Raw genomic sequence first — 25,306 nt, 5'->3', positions numbered from 1 at the left:
TAAACGTTTAAATCAAATTCTTTTAATATATCATTGCGGAACTTAACAAAACCTTCTCTTAAAATTCTTACATCTTGTTTGCAATAAAATATATACTTTTCTAAGTCGAAGTGGTTTTCATCTATTCTGCAACCTTTGATGGAATCTATGTTTTTCATGAACGTATCAATATCTTTTACAAACTTACACGCTTCAGAAATGACACCAGTTCTGTTGTCATTTGCTAATAAAGAGCTTGAATAATATTGATACGGAAATACTTCCTTTTCACCACACTGCAAATGAAACATTTCAGGAAATAGTTTAAGCTTCTTATTTATAACAGTGTATGAATCTTTAATAATGATTGCTTTACCTTTATATATTCCCGTTATCTGCATTGTTCGTGAACCTTTAATGATGGGAGTTCCTTTCACTTCTGTCATGTGTCTTAAGATGAAGTTTATATCATAACTGAGGTTATGGAAATATATTAAACTCTTGTCAGGAAGTCGTTCCAAAAATTCTGTTGCACAGTTCTGACCCCAAATGCTTTCACTCACTGAACCATCTTCACCGTCGTAACATATGTTAAAAGCTTTATGAACTCCATCAGTGCTACATTCAAAGTCAGCAAAGAAAACGTGCTCAGGAATGAACTTGCACTTATTTTTATTTACTTCTTTTGACTCGGCTTTCTTCTTCAGTTGTACACAATACTTTGGAGCATATGTCAAATCTTTAAATGGTGCAAGGTTCTGTTTATATAAGTCAGTCGTATATGTGAAAAGTTCTCCATAAGAAATAGGTTCGAAATATTTGCACTCCCACAATGTTTTCATAACATCCCATAACAGTGTTGTTCTATCATAACGAACTACATATTTGTTCTCTCTCTTTGTATAAATCTTCATCTGTTTCTCAATGTTCATTCCACCACACTCCTTCAAGATTTCTATATAGTTGCGAATAAAATATGTTGTCATTGGTAATCTTTCATTTAGCATGTAGTGGTCTTCAACAAGAAGTAAGTCAATAGTTCTAACAGTTTCACATTCTTTTGGTATGTATCTCTTTATTTCATTATGTCTTGACTCATTGAAATAACCAATGGTAACATTAAATGATATACCTGTTGCGTCAGAAATTTCTTGTACTTTACTTTGAGGAAAGTCTCTAACACGAATGACTTCTCTCATGTGGTCAATAGTTTCTTCATTTACTCCAGCCTGAATGCAAGCATAAACGAAACAATTGTCCTCTGTCATAAGTGTTGCAGTTCTTTTGTTCAGTTCATTGAAGATTTGGTAGCGTTCAAGATTTATAGGTAATGTGCAAAGATACTTCCAGAACTGACCGCTTCTCTTCTTATAAAACTTCTTTTCACCATTATCTTTCCAAAAGCTTTCTATAAGTGCTGGGTTTCCTGTTTGCTTAAGAGCTTCCAAAATGGCTTTCTGGTCATTTGTCAGTGTGCTTTCATCTCTATATGGTCTCTTTTTTGGTTTGCCTTTCTTTACATCTGACATCGTTAAGCCTTCATATTCTGTTAAATCATACATCTTTATTTCAGTAAGATTCTTTATGTTTGTCAAGAAGAAGTCATAGTGCATTTCAACAATACCTGCAGCATTTGCTTCTATCTCTGATATAAAGTTCTCCTTCAAGAGCTGATGTAGTAATGTTCCAATATTATTGAGGTTTAACGTAGAACATTCATACTTTCCACCAAGTTTATAACATACCATCCATCTTTGTTGGGAGTTTATTTTAATCTTCTCTAAGAGTCTCATGAAAACCTTACCGAAATGTTTGTGTAAGTAGTCTCTGTTTGGTTCATCTAAAGCTTCGATGTTAAAGTCAATGAGTCTATTGCCTGACTTCACATTTCTCTTCCTATTCTCTTCATCTTTCTTTAACCATCTCTCACCTTCTTTTGGTTTGTCGTCAATGGAACGAATGACATCGTTAACTTTGCGGACTTGTTCTATAGCGCTCTTAAACATCTCTCTTCTCTGTTGTTTCAGTGTGTCGTCTCTTCTTCTTGTTTCACCAACGTTTGCATTTGTTATGTCAAACATTTCTCTTCTTACTTCATGAGGTACTGAACGTCTATGATATAAGTCAATAGCAACGTCATTTAAAGGAAATGCTCTTGCATGGACTTCGTCCTCGCCGCGTTGCGGCTTTATGAACTCATGAATTCTATCATAACTTATTGCACCATTATAGTCATTGAGGATGTCAGCGAGTGCTTTTTTGTTTGTTGCGTAATGCTTTGCAACATCTATGTTAGCATCTGTAAGAAGTTGTTTTATTTCCGAGTGTTCTAACTTAGACAACTTCCGATACATCTTTAGTAGGAAATAAAAAAATATTTTTTGAAAAAATTAGATTAGATTTTTTAAAGTTATTTTTCAAAATAATTTAATATTTTTATTTTAATGAAACACATGCAAGATTGCAAGTTCTTTTCATACAATGCTCTCGCTACTGCCATCAAGAATGAGTTCAATAATGCTTCAAATGTTAATGTTATCTTTAACAAGAAGTTTGTGAAAGAATCTAAGTTTGGTCAGTATGTCAGACCATTAGCTATCGTCATTGACCGCAAACGTTATACTTCACAAGAGTTAGCAGTAGTTTTGAAACAAAAGAGTTTCTTCGTCAATGTCAAAGATACACACTATACTGTTATAAAGAACTCTAACGTTGACTTCTTCAGTATTGCTTTAAATCTTTCCGAACAGAAAGAATATAAGAAGGGTGAAACAAATGTGAAATATTATCCTTCATCTCTGAAGACAATAACGAACAAAGATGTTATACAGAAATTCTTACCAAAGGTTGAAGAAGCTTCTATTGACATTGACGAAGGAAGTGAAATGGTTGAAGAAATAGACCCTGAAGCTATTTAAGCAAAAATATATTTTTGGTTAGTCTTCATATGGATATTTTACAACAATTAAATGGTAAAAACAAAATAAACTTGACGATCAGACGATTCTCCCTTCGTCGATTATGATCGACATGGAGCGTTTTGTTTTTATCATGGTTTTCTCCACTATGGTCCTAACGTGGCACCCGACGAGATTTTTTTTCATTCTTCCTCTTTGAAGTTATCGAAATATTCTGTTATTTTTTCCTTCAGTAATGTTAAGTCTTCTTTGAATGTAAGTATTGTGCAACCTTTGATGTCATAGTGTGTTTGAGGAAGAGTATTTTTGACAATTTCCTTTATTTGCTCATTCGGTGTCATTGAAATCGGTAAGTTTTCACGATAGAACCAGTTTCTGTCAGATTTATATATTTTAGCTAAGTCATAAAAGCTCTTGTTGTTTCTTCTGACTAAATGTAACATAACCATATCTTTATCTTCTTCATTTTCCAACTCTTCAGTATAAATCATATACTTATAACTCTTTTCCTTTCCTTTTGGTACTGAACGCGGTATTCTTTTCTGTATGCTTTTGTCTTTGGATTCAATGACTTCATCTTTTGCTTGAAGTTTCTTTTCCACCTCTCCACGTTCTGCTTTATATAGTTCATCTAACATCATGAAAATATAACAAGCATAACGAAGTGAAGTCCACATTGCTACAGCATTTACTAAAAGTCTATGAACATAATAACCTTTCAAACCAGGAGCCAAATTCTTGCGATTTTCGTATGGAATCTCTTCCCTCGGAAAACCGAGGGAAGCAATCATATGAGGAAATTCTTCTAAAAGTTCTTTTGTCTGTTGGTTTTCAAACCAATGATATGCTTGCTTTGTAGAACGAAGAGCATTCATTATACTTTGCATTTGGTACATATCGTCTTTGACTGAACGAATGAGACGTAACTGTTTGTTATACTGTATGTACTCGTATTCTTCATTTATAGCTTCATGGACTATAACTGTTGTTGTGTTCTCTGATGTTGACATTACTGTCTTTACATACAAAATAAAAAAATAAATAAAAATAAAACTAACTTTATTTTTATCTTTTATGAAAATTCATGAAATTTGGTCATTTTTCAGCAAAAATATAATTTAGGTGAAGAGGTGAGATTTCACCTCTTTTTTCACAAGCGTTTTACATGAATTGTACGATGTATATTTGAAATCCTAAACAATTTCGTAGCTTCTATTTCTTCTTTTAGTACATTGAATGTTTTAATCATGCCGAAAGTCTCTTTATATTTCTTCTTGACGTCAGACAGAAGGAAATCTTCTGCTGTTGGATAGTTTTTATTAAGAAATGTCAACATATCCATTTTATCTTCTGCTGGCTTTTCTGCTTCTTTCTTTAAGTCTGCATAGTCGTTTCGCATTCTTTCTATCTCTTTGACTGAGTAGTTATATTTTCTTATTGCTGCTTTACATTTTGAACATTGCGGCATCGTTTTTGCGTTATACATTGAAACATTACCAGCTAAAACAACTAAAGCGTCAATTGCTCTCTTCATCTCAAACATAGCGGGTCTTATTTGTTCGTTCCATACCTTACCTCTTCTGTCTTTATCTCTTATCTGCCATACACATTTTGCAACTAATGTAACAAAGTTATCGTATGTCTTAAATTCTTCGGATTTATATATGTCAGAAATATTTTTATAAATCATGTCGCAATCTTTGTCCATAACTTTATGGTTGCAATGATATCCTAGGAATTCATAATTTACCTTTCGTATGAACTTCTTTATTTCTACTGAGTCAGTTGGTTTCACTTCTATTTCGTCAAATTCGGGAATGGTTGGTTTTTGGTGTTGAATTTCAGGTAGTTTAGGCAAATGGTCGATGAGGTCCTCCATTTCATAAAGATACTGTTCATTTGTTTCATCTTTCGCACTACAGTCTAAATTACTTGTTAAAAGTTCTTGCTTTATCTTCTGGATTTCTGTTTCAAAAGCTTTTCATCTCTACCAACATTGACGTAGGATTCATGACTAACGAGTTTGGTGCTGTAGTTGTGGACAGAGTCCCGCCGTTCGCAGCTTGAATTGTTGTTGTGCCGATTGTTGAAATCATATCTTTTATACAAAATAAAAAAATAAATAAAAATAAAACTAACTTTATTTTTTCTATCTTAAGGAAATTCATGAAAATTCACGAGGGTGAAAAAACAGGTGAAAAAAGAGGTGAAATCTCACCTCTTCACCTAAACATTATTTTTGTCTGATTTACATCTAATGAAAAAGTTTAGAAGAATTTTCTTATTCTTTCTGGCATATTTTTGTCTTTCCAGTACTCCCGCTCTAATGGTCCCAGATGTGTTGGCTTCGACTCTCTCAAGTTCTTAGATGGTATAACATCTTCAACGCCTCCTTCATATCTTACTTTATAAGTGTCATCGTTTATGTTATAGCCAAGTATTTCAATAACCACTCCTCGCTTTGCTTCGTCAATGGTTTCAGCAAGTTTGCCATTACTAATTTCAACTAATTTATGACGAGGATAAAACGCAATGGAGTCGTCAGCAGCTTTTATAAGATATCCATTACATTGCGTAGAGTCTACGATATAATAGTTTCTACTTAACCTTAAACATTTCTTTGTCAACGGTTTGTCGTCAAGAACTACACGAACTTTTGTACCAGGAATGAGGGTAAATTGTGTTGAATTTCTGATATTTTGTGTTTGGCTTCGTTTCTCTTGTATATACTTTTCTTCTTGTTGTTGTGTCATTGAATTTGGTGTATGTCCTGTTGTAGAATGTGTTGAGGAATTATATACTTCGAGAAAATGTTTCATTGTTTCTTCGGTAAAGTCTCGCTCTTGGTTTAAATCTCTGAGCGTTCTTATGAAGCGGTTTATGATGCCGAGTATGTTATGGTTATGGTCTTCAGTAGTGTAGTGAGTTATGTTATGCTTAATGAGAAAATCTGTGATTTCATTGCTGAGGTATGCACCGTCTTGGTCTGATGTTAAAGTACTTGGGCTATGTTCTGCTACAAACTTTTGTAAAACTCTTAACACTTCACGAGTTCCTTTATTTTTCATTGGATATGCATATGCTTTGCGAGTGTTAACATTAATGAAGATGAGGAATGGTGGCTTTCTTCCTTTCTTACTCTGAACGAGAGTGTCAAATTGGTATGCGTCGGTAGTGTTGGAGTAAATTGGTAAAAAGTAGTCGTAAGGGATTATTTTTGTTTGATGTACAACATTTTTGTCAAAGAACCTTTTCACTTCAGCTCTGTTAGTAAATCCCCAACTCTTTGCAGCTTCATTGAACTTCTTAAATGACCTCCATGGATGTTATTCGAATACTTCTTTCAAGCTCATTTATGTAAAGTTAAAGATTTTATTCAAGACGGTAAGCCTTGACCCAAAGGGTCTAGGCTCAAGCGCGTTCATTGAACGCGGTACCATGCGAATACAGTCATAAATGGTGGCATATAATCTGCACCCGAGCCTGTTGGATTTGTTGTGAAAGTATGGACATGATTTCCTCCTGGTTCAGTTGGTCGAAAAGTCTTTTTTGCTGAATTGTTATAAGATGGAGATAAAACGTCATTGCCAGCTTTATAGTCTGAATTGTATAATGGGTGGTCTCTTAATGAGTGGCTATGGTCGCCAGAAAAGTTTGTCGTTCCTGTATGAGTGTGCGCAGGTAAGTTTGCTTCTTTAATTTTCTTTGAGCCACCTGTTTGATTTGAAGAGTTAGCACAGTATAAGAATTTATCTACAATCTGCTGCCACGTACCAAAACCTAAAACACTTGCCGGATTTGTTGAGTTCATTGACGTATAAATAGAGCCTATAGGATATATGGTTTCAAGAATCTGAGTCTTCATTGTTTGAAGTTCATGTTAAACATTTATAAATCCTTTGCCATCTACAATATTTATATTGTTTGTTATTAAACCATTAGGAAAAGTATGAGGATAAATATTTTGTTCAACTAAAGGTGTACCGTCTCTTCCCGTTTTTGTTACTTCTTCAATGTATGCTTTAATTTCTTTAATCCTGATTGTTTGAAATTCTTCATGCACGTGCTCTTTATCGGCTTTTCCATTAAGCGCAGCATTTACTTCCGACTTCTTTGCATAATTTTCATCTACATAAGTTTTGTCGGCTTTCTTATCTAACATTGTTGGTAGTTCATATGCTTCAAAGTTTCTGGCATGATCTTCGATATTCCTGCAACTGTTATCTAAATTGTTAAGAGTATCTTTTACGCTTGTACTCGGATTCTCTAAAGGTGCACTTGAACCAAATCATAGTTCAATATTATGTCGTCTGCTCTAACAGTAGTGAAGGATTATGTGTATGGTTCTTGTCAGCTTTACTATTTAATGTAGCTTGAAGTTCATTTATATCGGAGATATTGTGTTTATGAGATTTCAAAACTTTGTTCGTTGCGTCAAGTTCATCTTTGTCAGCTTTACTTTTAATAGCATCTTCAAAAGTTATTTTTGCCTTAACTCTCAATGTAAATCTTGGTTCAACTAATACACCGTTAACAAGAAAGTAGAAGCATAAATTTCATCGTTATAACCAAATGCTTCTGGTGCTTTACCTGTGTCATACTGTACAGTACAGTTATGTCATAACCTTTAGCACGAATGAATTTATATCTTCTTTCATTAACATCTTGTCTTCATTTTTCATCCTGTGTTAAATATCCATGATAATCCGTTATAATCTGTTCATCTGAACTTATATAATGAACATGGTTTTTATCTGCTTTTTCGGCTAATTTCTCTTCTATCTCATTTATTTCAAGTTCATGCCTACCACCACCTCCCGAAGAAGTATTTTTCTTCAGCTCTTGAAGAACGTCCACTTCGCCATCTTTGGTGTCAATAATGAGACTTTGAGTTAAAACCTTTCCTGTCTTAATGGATGTTTGTAAAACTTCTTCTTCACCGTGTTCGGGGTCATGGTCGTCATCATATCTTGTGAAATCAGAGATGTTGTCATACATTAAGCATATCTGTCTCAAAAGTTCTGCTATTTGAAACTGGAACGAAAGATATACAGAACTTTCATCATCTCCTAAAGTCAAGTCTGCTTTCTTAAGTATTTCTTGAATGTATGCAATGAGAACAGAGTACCTTGGAAAATATTCGAACAATATTTCATTAGCTGTTGGTTTTGGTGGTTCTTCTGGAGTTTCTGTTGTTTCAGTTCCTTCTGTAGGTTCTGTTGGAGTTTCTGCATCTCTTGACTTCAATGCTCTTGCTCTCAAAGACCTAAATGTTAGAGCACCAGGTTTTACAAAGGACTTTATAAATGCTTTAATAGTTCCTGGTAAGTTATTGTTAGCATTAAGTAAGTTCCTTATGCTTCCATCATGTACGTCCATAGCACTATGTAAAAAATCTATACTTTTCTTGTAGTCAGCAATAGACTGACTGTGATTTTTTAAAGATTTGTCAATACCTTTAAGCCAATCTTCATGCATGTCTGATACTGAGCCAAGAATATCATTTGCTTCCTTTAGTGTATTTTGTGCTTCTCGTAAAGTATCCAATCCCGTACGTGCATTGTTTGCTATACGTCTTACAGTATCTATTTGACTCCTTGTTTCTTGCATCCAACCAGATAAAGTTTTAATAGTATCCGAACCATTTGAAATGAAGTTCAAAGCATTTTTAACGTCATCTAAAACTTCTTCACCAAGTACTGCCCATATCTTTCCGATTTGGTATTGAAGAACTCCATATGAAGCAGCTGTTAAACCAGTATTTATAAGGTTCCATATCCATGATTTAGCAGTTTTTCCATCCTTTCCATCTTCACCATCCAAACCGTTTTCGCCTTGAGGTCCTTGTATTCCTTGTATTCCTTGTGGTCCTTGAGGTCCGGTGTCACCCTTCTCTCCTTTCAGTTCATCTTTATGTTCGTTATAATATTCTAATGTCATAAGGTGTACATCATTACTGCTACCAGCAACGCCGAGAATTTGTTTCTCATTCATGACTAAATTCTTTAGGCATTTAATGTTGTCGTCAAATCGAAAGCTCTTTAACAATTCAATGAGAACATTTAATACTTTCACTAATGAGGCATCTACTGTAGAATTTATATATTGCACCGTTCCATCATTTATGATAGGAACTTTACTTTGTAATGAATGGGTCATAAGTGTTAAAAGTATCGAAATCAATGACTTTTTTAGTTTTTCCATCGTCAATGACTAAATCATTGCCTTCAATGGTTAAAGTTGAGTTTTCGTTTACTAGTTCATGTGCTCTTCTTGCTTCATTTGTTTCATACGCATATGCAGCAATAGTCATATTTTAATGAGAATAAAATGTTGTTCTATTTGCAAAGTACAGACCCAAACGAATACGGGACAGTAAAGCTACAAACAAACTTAGGTCTTCAGAATGAAGCGCTTGCTTTCAGAGTTGTTGACTTCAATACTATCGCAACTTTTGTCATAACAGATGAAACAGATTTCATAGAGATTGAAATAGATGACAAAAGAAGTGTTATAACATTTCCTAACAGAGCTGGGTATAGAATAGATAAAATTGCTGGAGTCATAGATACTCTCATAAATGAAGAAACTATTGACAACATAGATGTCGAACTCTCTTCTGAGGGAACATTGAAGTTCAGCAGCGAAAGAGTTTAAGATAACACGAATGAGTCATAGAGTTCAATTGCTTCTGGGAGCATACCATATGACATTTCCTTTGAAAAGTGTTGACAAAACGATTGAGATGAAATCTGTTCCATACGTATGTTATGGCAATTGTTTGTACATTGAGTCAAAAATAGCTAATGTCACAGGTATTTCAGGAGTTAATAGTAAAGGTTCAGTAGAATATAAGTCTTCTGTTATGCAGTCAATTCAATGTTCATTCCAAACGTTCCTGTCATAGCAACTCATTTAGGTAAATGGGTTCGCATTAGTCCTCATAATTTGAAAGACATGCAATTCAGACTTGTTGACTTTCAAGGAGAGCCTGTAGAACTGAAGGCACCAGTGCGAATGACTGTTGAAGTTGACTTTTTAGAAAATATTAAATGCAACAGCTTACAAGAGAACTCAGAGCTAAAAATATAAAGTATGAATGTTATGTATTAGGTCATGAACTTTGGTTGTTGCTGTTTGATGAAACAAATGAGTTAGTTATGTCAGTCAAGAGAACAGAAAAATATTGTGTTAGTGAAAACTGCACCAAGTCAATAAGATTAGGTTTGCATTATGAAGATGAGTTCGATACTGTTGAAGAAGTTTTGGATAGATATTACAAATTGCTAACTTGAAATTTTTTGACTGACGGCGCAAAGCGCCAAGACCGAAGGTCCTGACTGCTTTAATTTACTAAAACATATTTCAAACAAAGTTTATATTCTGTTGAAAGTTTTGTATATTCATTCGAATATTTATACTTAAACTCAACTCCTGTAGTTCCTGGTGTTTCAATGATGCGGATGTTACCTATTTTCATGAATAGTGGAGTTTGACCACAGCATTCGATTTCAGGGTCGAGATAGTCAATGACACATTTTTCCCTGTTATTCGTGAGATAACATTTTCAAGGTCCTCCTTTGTTAGAATTATTTGGTTCTTGCTTATAAGATTTGTCAAAAGCTTCTTATCGTCTTTGAGTAAAATTGTTTGGTATAACTGAAGAAGGTAATGGTCTACGTTATCTGAAGGATTTGTTTGAACATTTGTGTAAGGGTTGTCGTTGGCTTCTCTTGAAAGAATTTGGTCCAGTGGTGGATACTCTAACTTAACATCTGATGTAGCGTTAGCGTTTGAAGCTGTGTTTAAATTCACCGACTTAAGTTCTGGTTCTTTTTCTTTCAAACACTCTGAACTATAGTTCTTTATGACAATATTGTTTGTCGTTCGTGAGTCAACATTTGATGTTGGTTCAATTGGAACATTAACGGCACCAGCTAAGATGGATTTGCTTCTCATTTCATATAGAATAAAAACCTTTTATATGTATGAAATGAACAATATACTCGACAAGGGTTTGAATGTAAAGCTAACGAATGAAAATATTGTTGAATTCACTGAGACAGGTGCTGTGTATAAAGATGTAGAACTACTGAACAAAAGAGCTAAGGGAAGAAGCAGGAACATGAACAAAGGGTGGAAGCCTATAAAAATTTATGTCAATGATGGCTCAGGAGGTTCAAACATAAAGTATGCAGAAAGTTATAGAGTTTATGCTCTCAAAGGTGAAAAGCCTTCATTTAAGAACAGCTATTCTAACGCATATCCTCAAAAGCTAACGGATGGGGAAGTGGATGATATGAATGACAGCAAAAATATTAACAGAAATGGCGACAGAGATGCATGGAATTTGTTTACCATCAGTCAATTGAAGGTTAAACTTTAAAACAATGTTGGTCGTTCCCATGGAATATTTTTGACTTTAATGGTATTAGTCATGATATGAATCTCAAGGTATGAACGAGGAGAGATGAGAGACTTATATGCTTCCCAAATTTCTTCAAAAGGTAATGTTATACCTGACTGTTTCCAAATGAGTTCAATATCAACGTGAGAAACCTTGAAAGATAACGAAGTCAGTTATGAGACGTTTTATGTTTAAAGCTAAAAACCTCCATGTTTGCATAAGTATTGCTACAGTTAAGTGGTAATGTCTGACTTTAGTAATGATGTTAGCTAATGGTGAGTCTGGTTTTGACACTAAACCTTTTCCGGCGAAGTCGTCACAAACGACAGAGTGTTTGAAGGATATTTTTTGAAGGGGTATTTTGAAAGTTTTGACAGAATGTAGTTTGTAAGTCGTTTCATATCGTAAACTCCTGAGTATTGACGTAAGTGGTGTTTGTCAATAATTCTTTCCATCTCCTCAGAAGTCTTTTGCATTCCTGACTGTATAAATTCAACGATGGCATAATATTTCCTCTTACGTCGAATGTAACGTTGAAGAAATTCAATGAGTTCACTGTCTGGAACTTTAACGACAGAGGCTTGAACTTTTGACATAAATGTTTTCGCTGTTGAGTCCATAGAGTCTGAAGTTGCTGATATAATGATTTGGTCATAGTAAGTGTCGTTTCCTAAACGCTCTGTTATGAGTATATGACGAATGAGGTTAAATGTCTTACCTGAACCCATCTTTCCACAATAGAAATAAACACCATTTGAACAGAACTCATAGTCCTTACTGAAAGGAAGAATGAGAGAACTGTTGAGCTTTTCACTGCTTTCATTCATGTCTTCATCTACGTCATGTATTAAATGCTTCATTTTATCTCCATTAAAAATGCAAGTCAGAAATATTCAGAACATAGCACCGAGTCTAACTGACAAGAGTATAAAGATATACTATGAACATGTTATGATGAAACCAACCAAAATTCAAGAAAGTCAGTATACTTATGAATATCCAAGACACTGGGTAGAGTATGTAGGAGGTGAGAAAGCTATTGAAATCAGACAGGTTCGAAGTATTCCAGCAGGAAGAACAATATTATTGAAGAACTTTAATGTTTTGAGATATAATGATGAAACAAAGAAGCAAGATAGTTTCCCTGTTGCTGTGTATGTGAACTTAGATACAGGAGATGACATGAAAGTTTTTAATACAAAGCTTCAAACGGTAGTGAGAGAACAACTGACTGCGGAAGGGCATCCATTACCTTCAGAAGTTACCATAGCATATAATTTTGAAACAAACTCAATAGATTTTAAAGTCATCTCTGCAAAGAAGTCAGGTTTTACATTTAATGAAGCAGATGTATATTCGAATGAAAACTTCAAAGCTATTGCATGGTTAGATAATGACGATTGCTTTAAGAAAATATTTAAATTCAGTGACTCAAAGATGTCAATAGATGACCTTCGTGGAATGTTACCATCGACGTTTACAGTAGAAGGTTCAGCAGGATTGCTTACAAGATTGTCAATTGGTGGTATTTGGTCTCGTGAGAACATTGTTATAAAATCCAGTATAAGTGAATTTGCTGAAGAATCTATATTATGTCTTTCAAACTACATGTATTCGCCGCCGAAGCATTATAGTATAACAAACTTTGTCAGTAAGTTTAACATAAGACTTGTCGAACCTTCTTCAATGAAAGATGTTGTGCTACCAAAGACGGAAAGGATGGACTCATTATTGAGATGATTTTAATAGCATATTAAATGAGCTTGTTCTTGAAGGTCATTCATGATGAAATAACTGTTGTAGAAGATGTTAGCAATTGTTCAGACATTTTGAAGCGTATAGATGATATAAGAAAGAAGTTAGATAGACCGCAAAGCGGTGAGGGCGAAGCCCGTGAGAACGCTTATGTTTCATTGACTTTCTCCAGTAACGAGAACTTTTATGAGATAATATTGAAGAGAGATGATTTTAATATGGTGTAAATGGTAGCTTGGGCAGCTTTAGGCGCAATGGGAACAAAAGCATTAGCATTTGGAGCAAAAGCACTTGGAGCTTATGACGCAGTAAATAAAATGAGTGGAGGAAGGGTTTCGAAGACATTAGATGCAAATAAAGGGAAGATTGGAGGCTGGGTTGCAAAGAAGTTAAGATTAAATAAAATAGGGCTCATAAATAAAGCATCCAATTTGGTTGCGACTGAGTCAGAAAATGCTTTAGGAAAGGACGATGAGTTTGCAAAACACGCAAAAGACTTTAATGACCAGATGAAAGGTGAAACAATGCATTTAAATAGAGTCGATGGAACTAAAAAAAATGTTTCTTCTCCAGCAGCGGTTTATCCATACGGACCTTATGGAATGTATGGAAACCCTTATGAACGACCATTTGACCCATTGACTAGTGGAAGTAATTGGTATCATTATGGACGAAGAAGAAAGACAGTCAAGTTGGAGACAGACGTGAAGAAAGCAACTAAAAAGAAACCAAGGAAGAGAGTTATAAAGCAATGAATTCAACAGGGTGAAAAACCGGGTGAAAAAAGAGGTGAGATTTCACCACTTCACCTAAATTTATTTTTGTGCTATGTTTTCATACGTTGAGGGGGTGATATCATTAATTTTTAAGTTTATTTTTTATTTTATTTTTATATAAATGACGAAAACTATTGAGATAACAAACTACAACGGTCATGAGTTCAAGAACTTGTTCTTCGTTCCTCGTGAAAATACATTCTATCAGATACGAGGGAGAAAGGGTAAAGTTAGTTTGAGCGTTTATGAAGGAATGAAGAATGGAAAGTTTATACAAGCATACGATACAAACGGTAAACGTGTTTCATTAGCTTTGTCAAAACTTACTAACATTTATTTTGACAGTGACTTTGACTCTGACGATTGGAGCGACAGCAGCGATACTGAAGAATATGAAGTATTGTGTGAAGCACAGCAATGGGAGGAGTTGCAATACTTTTGTAAGTGAGAACGTTTATTTTTTACAGTAGTGAAGTCGTTTGTGAAAACGTTAGTGAGGTGAAGTGGTTGGCGGCTTTATAAATATTTAAGGTTAAGTTGGTGTTTGTGTTGTAAAATATACGTTAACGGTTTTGTAAAGTGTCAAATTCACATATAATGGGTAAGGAGGCTCGCAGTGCCTCCGTACACATTATATGTATACTAACTGAGATAAATGTTCTAGAATGTCAGGTGTTATATTTCCCTCAGCCATGTTCATTTCATACTGGTCCAAAATATTTGCATCTTTCATATCTTTCAATGGCATTAAAGCCGCGCTGAAAATACCCGTTATATCTGGTTCACCATTCACTTCCATTGCGTCTACAACTTCTTGGAATTGAGGTTGTAAGTTTATGAACCACCTATCCGGATTAGCTTTATGACCCCATTTCATTGTAGTTCCATAGTCTGCAGAAACAAAAGTAGGTTTGTTTCCATATTGGTTAGGTTCTGAATGAACTTTAAACAATGTTTCATTTCTATATGTTTTGTTGAAATTTAACCTTTTATTTTCACCGAGTTCAGCCAAAGATTGAACGTTATATGGTCGTAAGTAAAAAGGATTGTTGTATTTGCGTACACTTTCTTTCAGTTCTTCCATTCTATGCTGAATATTTTCATCTGATGTTGGAGTCTTTTGTATGTCGGTGAACATTTTTCGATATTCTTCTACTATGTCAGCCGAATTTTTTCTTAGACTCTTGGAAAGATTCCATATTCACCTCATACTCTTGTTGAGGGTCAAGATTTTTCGGCTGTTCCAAATCTTCATCTAGTTCTGTGAAGTTAGTTTCCAAAGGAGGGACTTGTTCGTTTCCTTCAGGCTCTTCTAGCTGTTGTTGCTGAACTATTTCTTCCATGTCTGGTTGTATCTGAACTTCTTCCTGTTGAGTTTCTTGTACCTCATCTGCTGGCATTTCATATATTCCGAGACCGTTTTTAACAAGTTCCCTATCTAAGTCATCCGGACTCATAAACCTTTCTTCTTTCGTTCCGTCTCTATTTTTTACGCGTTTCATGAAGAGAGTTGAATTATCATTTAGCTCTGACATCAAATATCTCGGAGTAAATTCATTCATGTCATTTGGATGATATGCTATTAAATCATATCCCTTAGCGAGCTTGTATTTTCCAGGTTTGAAATTATATCCCATTTGGTGCTGAACCATAAAGCTAAATAGGTTCGGGTCAGTATTTCCTTCCTTGAACTTTCTAATAGCTTCTTTATATCTGTCACTAAAGTCAAGAGTATCTGGGTAACCATAATCTTCCTTAAGCATTTTTAAGAATTCTTGGTTTCGTTTTTCTCTACTTCTTTTATGTCCTTGCTCTGTTTGTGGTTGTTGTTGTGCAGGGTTTTGAACTGTTGGTTTTGGTTGTTGTTGTTGTGCTGGATTTTGAACTGTTGGTTGTTGTGTTGGTTGTTGTTGTTGTGCTGGATTTTGAACTGTTGGTTGTTGTGCAGGGTTTTGAACTGTTGGTTTTGGTTGTTGTTGTTGTGCTGGATTTTGAACTGTTGGTTGTTGTGTTGGTTTTGGTGCATGCCTGTGTCTGTGTCCATGTGACGATGTAAATGTTTTAGGTAGTCCTGGTGCAGGTGCTTCTCTTGGAGGGTTTGGTGGTATATAAGTTCCACCAGCTGGCACATATGTTCCATCTGCAGCATAATGTCCTACCTGACTTTTCGTTCTTAAGAAAGCATTTACTAGGTCTGTTTTGGTCTGTTGTAACTCTTTTTCTTGACTTTCCACAACAGTTGCTCTAACGGCATCATAGGCACTTTGAACTGCCTGTCTCGTTGCTGCATCTGTTATTTTCGTCATATTTTGTGCTACTTCTCTTAACTCTTTGTCGAAACCTTCAGACTTCAGTTTCTTTCCAGATGAGAAGTCGTTCACTAGTTTCACCTTACTATGAAGAGCTTCGAAGGCATTCTTAAAGTCAGCATTCATTAAAGCTTCATTTGAACTGTCTTCATCCGCTTGTATTTTTGTCCTTATTGACCCTATAAGTTGGGCTGCTTTAGCGTTGGCTTGGGCATCTAACCAGTCATTATTAGCTTTTATATATTCTGCGCTTTTCATTGCCTTTTGCATGGCTGCGTCGTTATTTTTACTTTCTTGTGCTAAGTTTTCATACTGTACGGTTTGGTTTTGCAACTGTAAAAGTTTTTCTGCCTTTACATTTGCTTCAACTTTTTTATACTCATCGCTATCCATATATGTCTTCATGGCTTTTTGTTTTATCTCTTCATCTTTCAGTACTTTATATTGAGTAGTATGGTTTTTCAAATTTATAACATCTTGTTCCATTTTTGCTACTTCTGCTGCTTTTTCTGACACTTTTTTCGCATATTCCTCTGTACTTAGTTCTTTCAGTTGTTCTTCTTTCTTCTTTTTCTCTACGTTTAACTCATTGAGTTTCTTTGTGTGTCTGTCATATTCTAGTTTCTTTTCGTTTTCACTTATTTGTTTCTGTATGTCTATGTTTGACTTTTTGACATCTGTTATTTGATTTTTGAGTGAACTCAAATTCATTTGACTTTGAGGGTTATAAGCTGTTCCGTCTGCAGCTCCACCATAGCCTGCCATTTTCGCTAAAAGTGCCGCTCTTAAACCTCCACTCTGTGCACCAATAACTCGGTTTAAAAGCATAGGGTTGCTTGACATTTGTTGCAACATAGTGGGGTCATTCATCATTTGTTGTTGCAACTGTTGTTGTGGTGTCAGTTTTACTATTGGATGTTTCAATGCTCCCTTCCTCTTACGTATATTCTTACGTAGCTTACGTGGCATTTTAAGTGAAGTTAAAAAGCGGTTTTTGACAGATGTTTATATGACACTTTTTGTTCAGCACAAAAAACTACTCGGTCAAAGTGTTGTCAGTTTTGTAAAATAACCGTCCTATCTCATTCTATAAGGGGAAAAGGCTTCTCAAAGTATACTTCCTTGGAACGCCTGTAACTTTTCCTGTAGCGACGATAGACCCTTACTTGTCCGGACAAAGTTATACTATTTTGAGTGCTCTACAAAAAAGTCAACGGCGACGACTCTCAAAAACCGTTGTGTAAAAAGTTTTACCGTTGGACAAAAAAGTATATATAGAAAACAAAAAACGTTTATAGTTCATTCAATATTTGAGATAAACCGTTTTTCCAACGGTAACTATTAAATAAAATAAAAAAATAGAGGGGGTCTCCGTTGACGAAAACGGTTTATCTCAAACTTTTCTATGAGTGGTCCGAAAAAAACAGTTCATTTTTCATAATGGAAGGAAGAACAAGTGTCGCAAACAATTCGTCGACTACCTCTGCAGTTAAAGTTCCTACAACTTATGTCTCACCATTCTCAAAACCCTTACGACCTCCTATAATACCAAAGCAACCTCCTCATACAATTCAAGAAATTGTCCAACAATTTGAGTTCTTCTTCTTCTCAAAACACAACAGAAACATCTGAAACAGTTGTCCAAACAGCACCAGAACAAGTTTCACATAGTTTTACAATTCAAGACAAATTGTCCAACAATTTGAGTTCTTCTTCTTCTCAAAACACAACAGAAACATCTGAAACAGTTGTCCAAACAGCACCAGAACAAGTTTCACATAGTTTACAATTCAAGACAAATTGTCCAACAATTTGAGTTCTTCTTCTTCTCAAAACACAACAGAAACATCTGAAACAGATGTACAACCAATAGAACAAGATATAGTCTCTCAAACTACAAGTATGTTAACAAGAGCACAATTTCAAGATTTAATTTCTCTTGAACAATATTCGAGTAACGAAACACAAAGCGACGACTGTAACCTCTCGCTACCCGAATCCATTCAAAGAAAATACGCCATGAAAAGACTGAAATTGTTGTATAAACTTCTTAACAATTGGGGGGTCGAAGACAACTCAGATTATAGTGAAATGTTTAACAAAGTCATAGAATCTCTTAAACCAATTGAAAACGACATAAAAAATCCCGGTGTTCTTGTAGACCTTTTCGCCTCAAAATTACCAGTTACAACTAATCTAATAGCAACACAAGCTATAGAGCAATTTATTTTATGTTTTCCCAAGCAATATAGACAACACCTGAGGGAAACAAGAATAGGAAAATTTCAATTGGTGTATCCTACAACATACAACTATTACGAAGAAGCAAATGAATATGGAGAACTCTCATTCCATTTCACACTTTCAGTTCCTGAGGGAGAAGAAAAAGCAATCTATCATGTACAATCTCTTGCAGGATGTGAAGGAAAACCTCACATAGTAACTACTGTTGCAATTGACAAACCTGCAAGAGTCGAAGACGATGTTTTGTTCGCGTCCATTGCTGGTTTTGGCATGGGAGAACCAATTCCAATTTCCCATTTCACAGAATACTCAGCACAACATTTTCAAAATGTAGAATTCGTGTTCTACGACCATCAAAAGTTCCTGCTAACAAAACCAAAGAAACAATTTGTCTCAATATTTGTTGCTGGTCATGTGGCTGACAAAGAGCCATCAGATACTGATTATGAAGAAGAGGAGGAGGAAGAAGAAAACGATAGCGATGTCGTTCTTATCGAATAAAAACTTTAATTTTTTACTATATAATTTTTTTAGTTCTCCTCTAGGTTTTTTTAGGGGCTAGAGGGCACGAAGTGCCTGGAAGCCCCACCTACCTGACCTTTATTTGTTTTATTTACCAATAAGCTCTTGCGTTGCACCATTATTTTTTGTTATTTGCAATATTTATTTCTTTATTGATAAAAAAAACTACTTTTAATTGCCCAAGATCTTCGTTGTATATTTAATTACAATTAGAGAATAAAATAACAGATTTAGTCCAAACAATTTTTCATTTTTGGTACATAATCTAAATTATCTATAATAGTATAAGTACATATGAGTGCGGGACAAATTTGCCAGGTGTCACTTTTTCCATAACCTTAAATTACGCTTTTCTAATTTTTTAAAAAAATAACCTTAAATTATATTTGAAGAAATTATGTCTATGATATATGTTTTATGCTAGAATCTTGGAGTTTTCATGCACTACACAAGAGCTCCAAGGTTCCAAGAGTGAATGCTCAATAGCAATTATAGAGATGTACCTTTTCAAAATGACTTTTACTGATTAAATTTAATCAATAGAAGACATTTTGAAAAGGTACCTCTACAATTAGATATACAAGAGATTCAAAGCTTCATTTCAGATAGATTTGAAACTTTGAAACTCTTGGTAGATTTTGAGTGAATGCTGACAATCATCTTTGAGAAGGTTTTCTTTAAGAAAACCTTCTCAAAGAGGTTTCTCAGGAGCCCTGAGGCTCCCTTTCGTAATGATTGGGAGCCTTGGGGCTCCTGAGACGAAGAATAGCTTCGCCGAATCTTTGATCAGCAGAGGCCAAATGAAAAGGCCTCTGCTGATGGATTCTCAGGAGCCCTGAGGCTCCCTTTCGTAATGATTGGGAGCCTTGGGGCTCCTGAGACGAAGAATGGCTTCGCCGAATCTTTGATCAGCAGAGGCCAAATGAAAAGGCCTCTGCTGATGGATTCTCAGGAGCCCTGAGGCTCCCTTTCGTAATGATTGGGAGCCTTGGGGCTCCTGAGACGAAGAATGGCTTCGCCGAATCTTTGATCAGCAGAGGCCAAATGAAAAGGCCTCTGCTGATGGATTCTCAGGAGCCCTGAGGCTCCCTTTCGTAATGATTGGGAGCCTTGGGGCTCCTGAGACGAAGAATGGCTTCGCCGAATCTTTGATCAGCAGAGGCCAAATGAAAAGGCCTCTGCTGATGGATTCTCAGGAGCCCTGAGGCTCCCTTTCGTAATGATTGGGAGCCTTGGGGCTCCTGCAGCAGAGTATCGCTCCGCTCCATTAAATTTTTTAAAAAAAGTGCCGTGTGGCAAATTTGTCCTGTTCCCAAGTACATATTATTTCCATCAATATGAGTAACTTTCCTTGAGAAAATAGATGGATTTAATGCATATATTAAATTGAAAATTTCTCTTTGTGTCACAGAACTTGTTAATGGTATGAAAATTTAGCAATGTAGATGAAGTGCAATTTATTTCCAAGAAAAAATCAACAGACAGAAGAATGAGAAGAAATTTTTGGGCGCGTAAAGGGTTGGCGTCCTAAGGCGTCCTGATGTAAACTATTCAATTTTTGAGAAGTTTACACAATAATTGAATAGTTTATGGCGTCCTGAGAGGAGATTTCAATGGGTATGGCGTCCTAAAAAATAGAAGAAAATGATTTTTTCTCGATTTTTCTAGAAATTGAATTTTTTAAAAAAGAAAAAAATCAAAACGTATACATTCAAGAAAGACTATAAATGAAGATTTTTCTATTTTTTTTCATTCTAAAACATCTTTTTTTGGATAATTTTTTTTTAATAAATATGTAAGAAAGATTGAAGAAAAAGTAAATTTACTTTAAGAAAATTCGTTTTACATGATGTAAGACCCATAACAACTATAAATATTCAATTATTTAAAATAAAAAAAGAAAAACAGATTAAATGTATCTCACATCAAAATCCATTGACCTAAGGATGTTAAGTTTCTGTTTTTAAAAGTTGATATTTTTTTTAATTTTAAGAAAATTAATAGCATGTTATTAGAAGTGTAAGCTATATCTGTTTGTTTTTTATTATAACAAATTCAAAATTCTCTTATAAGGACTAGATGAAATCTGTATTATTAAATCATTAGCTAAATGAAGGTTCAAATAGAAAGTAAATATCAATTTATATGATACTGAAACCAAATAGTTCTTTTAATAAAAGATAACACGCTGAAAATTATTGAGTATTTGCAAATCTCAAAAATCTATTGGTGAATTTGGCTCAACTTTTAAAATTATAACATCCATATCAAATCATAAAAGCAGACAAAAATTAAAGCCAAACCTATCGGCCAATTTTTTTTGATATTTTGATTTTTGAGGTATACTTTTAAAAGTGGATTTAAAGCACTTATGAAAAAACATTAACTTCTGTCGTTATGATTATTGATTTAGACAATAATGATTTTAATCTTTGATTATCAAAACACTAAAGTCATCTTTTTAACATTTGCTTGGTAGCATTAACTCAAGTCTAAAGTACTATTTTATGTGGCACTCTTAGAATTTTTGTATTCATTGTACACGCTGAAATAGTACCTTAAAGTTATGGCGGACTTTCAAAAAATAGTTTGGTCACCTTTTCAAATTTAGATTGTTTTTTCAAATCATGCGAATTGATTGAATAATTGCATATTTTATCCCATGCATCTAGAAGTATGTGTAATATTTTTGCTTTCATCAAGAAATTGTCGAATTTGATCTTAATTTTTTTTGAAAAATATACTTTTAGAAAAAGAAATCGTGATTGAATAGCTGCCCATGCTGTAAAAGGGTTATTTTTACAAGTAAAAAAATTGTTATTTTTCGAGCAAGTCGAGGCTTTTTTACCATCTTATTTTTGAAAAATTTACGAAAAATTATATCTGAAAAAACGCTTCATTTTGATATCTTACAATGATAAAATACCAATGTTGCTGGGATATAATAGCTACACCTGGACATCTACTACATTAATGCGTATGACAGGTAAAGTTGATTTCAAAAGTATAGCCTGGAAAGATTACAATAAATCAACGATAATTCAAAAAAATTTCTTATAAGTTAACATAATAAAAATTTAATTTTTATATTGCTTGTATTATACTTAAGTATATAATATATTTAAATCTTAGAATGAAAATTCGGGACGCCCTAGCTATTCAATTTTCCCTTAGGACGCCCATAAACCTCTCAAAAATGTGATGTAAATATCACAATTTTGAGAAATTTACATCAGGACGCCTTAGGACGCCAACCCCCTTTTTTACCAAATTTTTCCGTTTTTCAATTCCCCTCAATTATAAAGAAAAATGAATTTTGGAAACACAGGGAATAAAATCGCTCCAAACGGTTCCACACCAGATATACAACCAAATTCACAATACGATCAAACAATTGCTTTCAATGACAGCGATAGCAGTGGACCAGCACCATATGTTCCAAATTACGATAGCCCAGCAGGCGCAGAAGAAGAAGATTATGATGCCCGCAGACTATTAGGTGTTGGCTCTCCTGGAGATAGGTTAAATAACTTTAGAATCGAAAATAACTTCAAAGGAGCAATGGGATTGGATAGTCCAAGTCCAAAGGGAGGACTCGGAGGATTCTCTGGTGACAGTCCTACAGGTCTTGGCGGATTCGGATTAGACAGTATGGGTAAAATCAATGGAAGTTATGGTGAATTTTCACCAAGACCATCAGGAAATGATGCAACTACATCTAATCCTGAATTAGCACAACTCTTTGGACTTATTACAAGCTTCCAACCAGAGCCAATTCCAATTCCTCCTCATTTCAAACCTTTCTTACCAGATCTTATACCAGCTATTGGAGCTATTGATGCATTTATCAAAGTTCCAAGACCAGATGATGAAGAGGAACCTCTTGGTCTTACAGTCCTCGATGAACCAACAATTGGCTGCTCAGATCCACAAATTGTTCGCATGCAGTTAAGAGAAAAGTACGGCATTGTATCTGCTCAAGAAGGTGATGGTTACATTGGCGAAATTAAGGATTTAGAGAACAATCAAAAAGCTCTCGATACTTTCTTAGAAAATTACGAAGAAATGATTCGAGATCGTCCACCTCCATCAATTGTCTACAGTTACAAGATGCCAGACTTAAACGATCTTTTGGATGTTTGGCCAGAAGATATTGAAAAGGCTCTTGAGTCGATTCCACTTCCATCTGCAGATATGGATCTTACCATTGAAGAATATGCAAAGATTATTTGCGCATTCCTCGATATTCCTGTGAAAGGAAATATCATTGAATCCCTTCATGTTTTCTTCACATTGTACATGACATTTGAAGAAAACCAACACTTCCCTGATAACATGCCAACGCGTAACTCTGTTTCCCTTCAATAATGTAGAATAAATATAAAAATTTGTGAGTTTTTTACTGACAAACTGAACAGATATCGAGATCAACTATTTTTATTACCAATTATGAGTTGCCTTGATGAATTTCAAATTTTATTTTTTTTACCAATCACCATAATTCGCAAGAAATGTACTGCTCATCTACTGTTACAAACATTTTTCTTTTAGTGATTATTTCATTTGGATATAAAAAAAAAACTATATGAGTAGCGATAAAAAAATCCTTGATCAATATGATGTTAGTGCATTATCAGATGAACAAAAAAGGTACATCTATTACGCTGATTCAGTTGGACAGGTAAAAAATGGGATTTTTTTGGAATGCGATTTTAAAGATGCAGATAAACCAGCAGTTAGCAAGTTTGGCGGTTCAGTTCCTTACTTACCAAAAGAAGTCGGTGATAATTTCATTCCAATATGCGAAGATTGCAACCAACAAATGGAAGTTTTAGGACAACTATATATTCCTGATCTTCCACCAGTAGTTCAAAGAAAGTTTCCTGTTGAATTACAAGAATCTCTCATAGTTTTATTCCTATGCGGAGACGATTTACCAATTGATTCTGAAAACATCCTCAAATGCAGAATTTACAGTAAAGAAGAAATACCTAATCTTAAGTTAGAGCCTGTGAAAACTGACAATCCATACATTCAGTCTGCAATTTTTTCAAAATATATTGTTCAGCCAGTCATTAACAGTAGCGGTTTCCCGGATATAACAAGAGAATTCCCCGACCTAGACTATTGGGAAGTACCTCAAAAACTTCGTAATACTAAAAGTTTATGTTATTTTGATGGATTTCCAGAATTTGTTCAATTCCCTGAGGAACCATCTGTCCCAGCAACATATATAATGAATTTAGAAGGTGATGATCAAACAAGTTTTACAATGATGTGGGGAGATGCTGGAACTGCTCAGCTATGGATATCCAACGACAAGCCATATACATTTTATTTAATTTGGCAATGCTGTTAAAATGTATTTTCATGAAAATTATTATATTATTTCATAAATATATGTTAATAAGCACCATTTTTAGCTTTAATAGCTATATATCAAAGAATAAAAATTCCTCCCTCTTTTGGGTTATAAAATTATTCAATGAATCAATTTTTTTATTTTTCTTCTTCTCTTTTATGAGGTCTTTGATTATGATATCATTGACACAATGATTTTAACATTCTATATTGTTATTTTTCTCACCATTCTATATATTGATGAATACAAAATACATCAATCAATTGGCAAACTCTATTAATAATTTCAAATTTTAGCTATTTTGATTTTCTGGACACGATAATATTCTGAATGTTAATAAATAAAGATATAATTTCCGATTCCTGAATTAAAACCTCAAAAAATAAGAAAAAATGATTAATAATTATGATAATAGATGTAGAATCACAAGTTTTTACTTGCCAAAGACTAAGGCGATTTCACGAGCAGCTGTTTCTGGTGCATCAGAACCGTGGCAAAGGTTCTCTGTTGTAGAACGAGCATAGAGAGCACGGAGTGAGTTTGGTGCCTTCTCGACAGCGACTTCCTTCTTTGTCGGGCCAATGATTTCACGCCATTTAGCAATAGCGTTTGGACCAGCGAGTTCTAAAGCAACAATTGTGCCAGATGTCATGTAGCCGGCAAGATCAGCGAAGAAAGCCTTGCCAACGTGTTCAGCATAGAACTTGGAAGCGAAATCCATATCGAATCTCATTGTCTTCATCTGAACGATGTGAAGGCCTTCCTGTTCAATGCGGTCGATGACCTTACCCCAGTACTTTTCGTAACCTGGCTTGATCATAGCATAGGTATGTTGTTCCTCAGACATACGAATGAAAGTGAAGAGACCATTTACAGGTCACATTTCCGGTTCTCCATTCAATCTAAAATCTGATTTACAAACATGAAAATTTTATTTGTCTATTGCAGTATATCAAATGAATAAAATTTATGATCTTTACATTTGACAGTTCACTTCAAATTTGAGAATTTCTTCATCGAAAGTTAAAGATAGG

At 34.6% G+C, this 25,306-nt stretch overlaps 17 protein-coding genes and 3 pseudogenes across 20 annotated transcripts, besides 7 other annotated features; 9 read left to right on the top strand and 11 right to left on the bottom strand.

Moving 5' to 3' along the window:
• Positions 1-14,483: part of a mobile genetic element that runs on past the window's edge.
• TVAGG3_0348820 (organellar and viral DNA polymerase type B) lies at positions 6-986 on the bottom strand (the record flags this gene model as incomplete). The annotated part of the gene is made up of 1 exon (XM_051231014.1): positions 6-986. A coding segment is annotated over one exon (981 nt), but the record flags the coding sequence as incomplete, so codon positions are not given.
• Positions 1,902-2,333, bottom strand: TVAGG3_0348810 (organellar and viral DNA polymerase type B; the record flags this gene model as incomplete). Its single annotated transcript, XM_051231013.1, has 1 exon — positions 1,902-2,333. A coding segment is annotated over one exon (432 nt), but the record flags the coding sequence as incomplete, so codon positions are not given.
• Positions 2,484-2,897, top strand: TVAGG3_0348800 (uncharacterized protein; the record flags this gene model as incomplete). Its single annotated transcript, XM_051231012.1, has 1 exon — positions 2,484-2,897. A coding segment is annotated over one exon (414 nt), but the record flags the coding sequence as incomplete, so codon positions are not given.
• TVAGG3_0348790 (KilA, N-terminal/APSES-type HTH, DNA-binding family) lies at positions 3,080-3,907 on the bottom strand (the record flags this gene model as incomplete). The annotated part of the gene is made up of 1 exon (XM_051231011.1): positions 3,080-3,907. The coding sequence occupies one exon, from the start codon at positions 3,905-3,907 to the stop codon at positions 3,080-3,082; it is 828 nt and encodes a 275-aa protein (XP_051100741.1).
• On the bottom strand, positions 4,048-4,440 carry TVAGG3_0348780 (organellar and viral DNA polymerase type B; the record flags this gene model as incomplete). The annotated part of the gene is made up of 1 exon (XM_001296908.2): positions 4,048-4,440. One exon carries the CDS (start codon positions 4,438-4,440, stop codon positions 4,048-4,050), a length of 393 nt encoding a protein of 130 aa, XP_001296909.2.
• TVAGG3_0348770 (integrase core domain containing protein family) lies at positions 5,165-5,965 on the bottom strand (the record flags this gene model as incomplete). Its single annotated transcript, XM_051231010.1, has 1 exon — positions 5,165-5,965. The coding sequence occupies one exon, from the start codon at positions 5,963-5,965 to the stop codon at positions 5,165-5,167; it is 801 nt and encodes a 266-aa protein (XP_051100740.1).
• Positions 6,319-6,762, bottom strand: TVAGG3_0348760 (keratin-associated protein family; the record flags this gene model as incomplete). The annotated part of the gene is made up of 1 exon (XM_051231009.1): positions 6,319-6,762. One exon carries the CDS (start codon positions 6,760-6,762, stop codon positions 6,319-6,321), a length of 444 nt encoding a protein of 147 aa, XP_051100739.1.
• Positions 8,471-9,210, bottom strand: TVAGG3_0348750 (annotated as a pseudogene). The gene has a single exon. A coding segment is annotated over exon 1 (740 nt).
• TVAGG3_0348740 (uncharacterized protein) lies at positions 9,777-9,989 on the top strand (the record flags this gene model as incomplete). Its single annotated transcript, XM_051231008.1, has 1 exon — positions 9,777-9,989. One exon carries the CDS (start codon positions 9,777-9,779, stop codon positions 9,987-9,989), a length of 213 nt encoding a protein of 70 aa, XP_051100738.1.
• Positions 10,243-10,856, bottom strand: TVAGG3_0348730 (annotated as a pseudogene). Its single transcript has one exon. A coding segment is annotated over exon 1 (614 nt).
• Positions 10,882-11,283, top strand: TVAGG3_0348720 (uncharacterized protein; the record flags this gene model as incomplete). Its single annotated transcript, XM_051231007.1, has 1 exon — positions 10,882-11,283. The coding sequence occupies one exon, from the start codon at positions 10,882-10,884 to the stop codon at positions 11,281-11,283; it is 402 nt and encodes a 133-aa protein (XP_051100737.1).
• Positions 11,280-12,131, bottom strand: TVAGG3_0348710 (annotated as a pseudogene). Its single transcript has one exon. A coding segment is annotated over exon 1 (852 nt).
• TVAGG3_0348700 (uncharacterized protein) lies at positions 12,181-12,834 on the top strand (the record flags this gene model as incomplete). The annotated part of the gene is made up of 1 exon (XM_051231006.1): positions 12,181-12,834. A coding segment is annotated over one exon (654 nt), but the record flags the coding sequence as incomplete, so codon positions are not given.
• On the top strand, positions 13,287-13,814 carry TVAGG3_0348690 (protein of unknown function, DUF4107 family; the record flags this gene model as incomplete). The annotated part of the gene is made up of 1 exon (XM_051231005.1): positions 13,287-13,814. One exon carries the CDS (start codon positions 13,287-13,289, stop codon positions 13,812-13,814), a length of 528 nt encoding a protein of 175 aa, XP_051100735.1.
• On the top strand, positions 13,957-14,283 carry TVAGG3_0348680 (uncharacterized protein; the record flags this gene model as incomplete). The annotated part of the gene is made up of 1 exon (XM_051231004.1): positions 13,957-14,283. One exon carries the CDS (start codon positions 13,957-13,959, stop codon positions 14,281-14,283), a length of 327 nt encoding a protein of 108 aa, XP_051100734.1.
• Positions 14,284-14,483: a terminal%2Cinverted (terminal inverted repeat of Maverick transposon ID:TVAGG3_0348670).
• A 2,059-nt stretch (positions 14,484-16,542) lies between these two features.
• On the bottom strand, positions 16,543-17,113 carry TVAGG3_0348660 (protein of unknown function, DUF4106 family; the record flags this gene model as incomplete). The annotated part of the gene is made up of 1 exon (XM_051231003.1): positions 16,543-17,113. A coding segment is annotated over one exon (571 nt), but the record flags the coding sequence as incomplete, so codon positions are not given.
• A 933-nt stretch (positions 17,114-18,046) lies between these two features.
• Positions 18,047-18,889, top strand: TVAGG3_0348650 (attachment subunit-related family; the record flags this gene model as incomplete). Its single annotated transcript, XM_051231002.1, has 1 exon — positions 18,047-18,889. The coding sequence occupies one exon, from the start codon at positions 18,047-18,049 to the stop codon at positions 18,887-18,889; it is 843 nt and encodes a 280-aa protein (XP_051100732.1).
• A 317-nt stretch (positions 18,890-19,206) lies between these two features.
• Positions 19,207-19,235: a terminal%2Cinverted (terminal inverted repeat of MuDR-4N1_TV transposon ID:TVAGG3_0348640).
• Positions 19,207-20,224: a mobile genetic element.
• Positions 20,191-20,224: a terminal%2Cinverted (terminal inverted repeat of MuDR-4N1_TV transposon ID:TVAGG3_0348640).
• Positions 20,225-20,415: 191 nt separating this feature from the next.
• Positions 20,416-20,926: a mobile genetic element.
• Positions 20,927-21,508: 582 nt separating this feature from the next.
• Positions 21,509-22,178: a mobile genetic element.
• A 35-nt stretch (positions 22,179-22,213) lies between these two features.
• On the top strand, positions 22,214-23,329 carry TVAGG3_0348610 (intraciliary transport; the record flags this gene model as incomplete). Its single annotated transcript, XM_001300805.2, has 1 exon — positions 22,220-23,278. One exon carries the CDS (start codon positions 22,220-22,222, stop codon positions 23,276-23,278), a length of 1,059 nt encoding a protein of 352 aa, XP_001300806.2.
• A 155-nt stretch (positions 23,330-23,484) lies between these two features.
• TVAGG3_0348600 (protein of unknown function (DUF1963)) lies at positions 23,485-24,364 on the top strand (the record flags this gene model as incomplete). The annotated part of the gene is made up of 1 exon (XM_001300804.1): positions 23,496-24,269. The coding sequence occupies one exon, from the start codon at positions 23,496-23,498 to the stop codon at positions 24,267-24,269; it is 774 nt and encodes a 257-aa protein (XP_001300805.1).
• Positions 24,365-24,591: 227 nt separating this feature from the next.
• On the bottom strand, positions 24,592-25,191 carry TVAGG3_0348590 (nucleoside diphosphate kinase family; the record flags this gene model as incomplete). Its single annotated transcript, XM_001300803.2, has 1 exon — positions 24,706-25,119. The coding sequence occupies one exon, from the start codon at positions 25,117-25,119 to the stop codon at positions 24,706-24,708; it is 414 nt and encodes a 137-aa protein (XP_001300804.1).
• Positions 25,192-25,306: the final 115 nt, after the last annotated feature.

Source organism: Trichomonas vaginalis, chromosome V (genome assembly GCF_026262505.1).
Source record: "Trichomonas vaginalis G3 chromosome V, whole genome shotgun sequence".
Lineage (NCBI taxonomy): Eukaryota > Parabasalia > Trichomonadida > Trichomonadidae > Trichomonas > Trichomonas vaginalis.
Note: the sequence above shows the minus strand (reverse complement) of the source record. Positions and strands in the feature narration are given on the sequence as shown.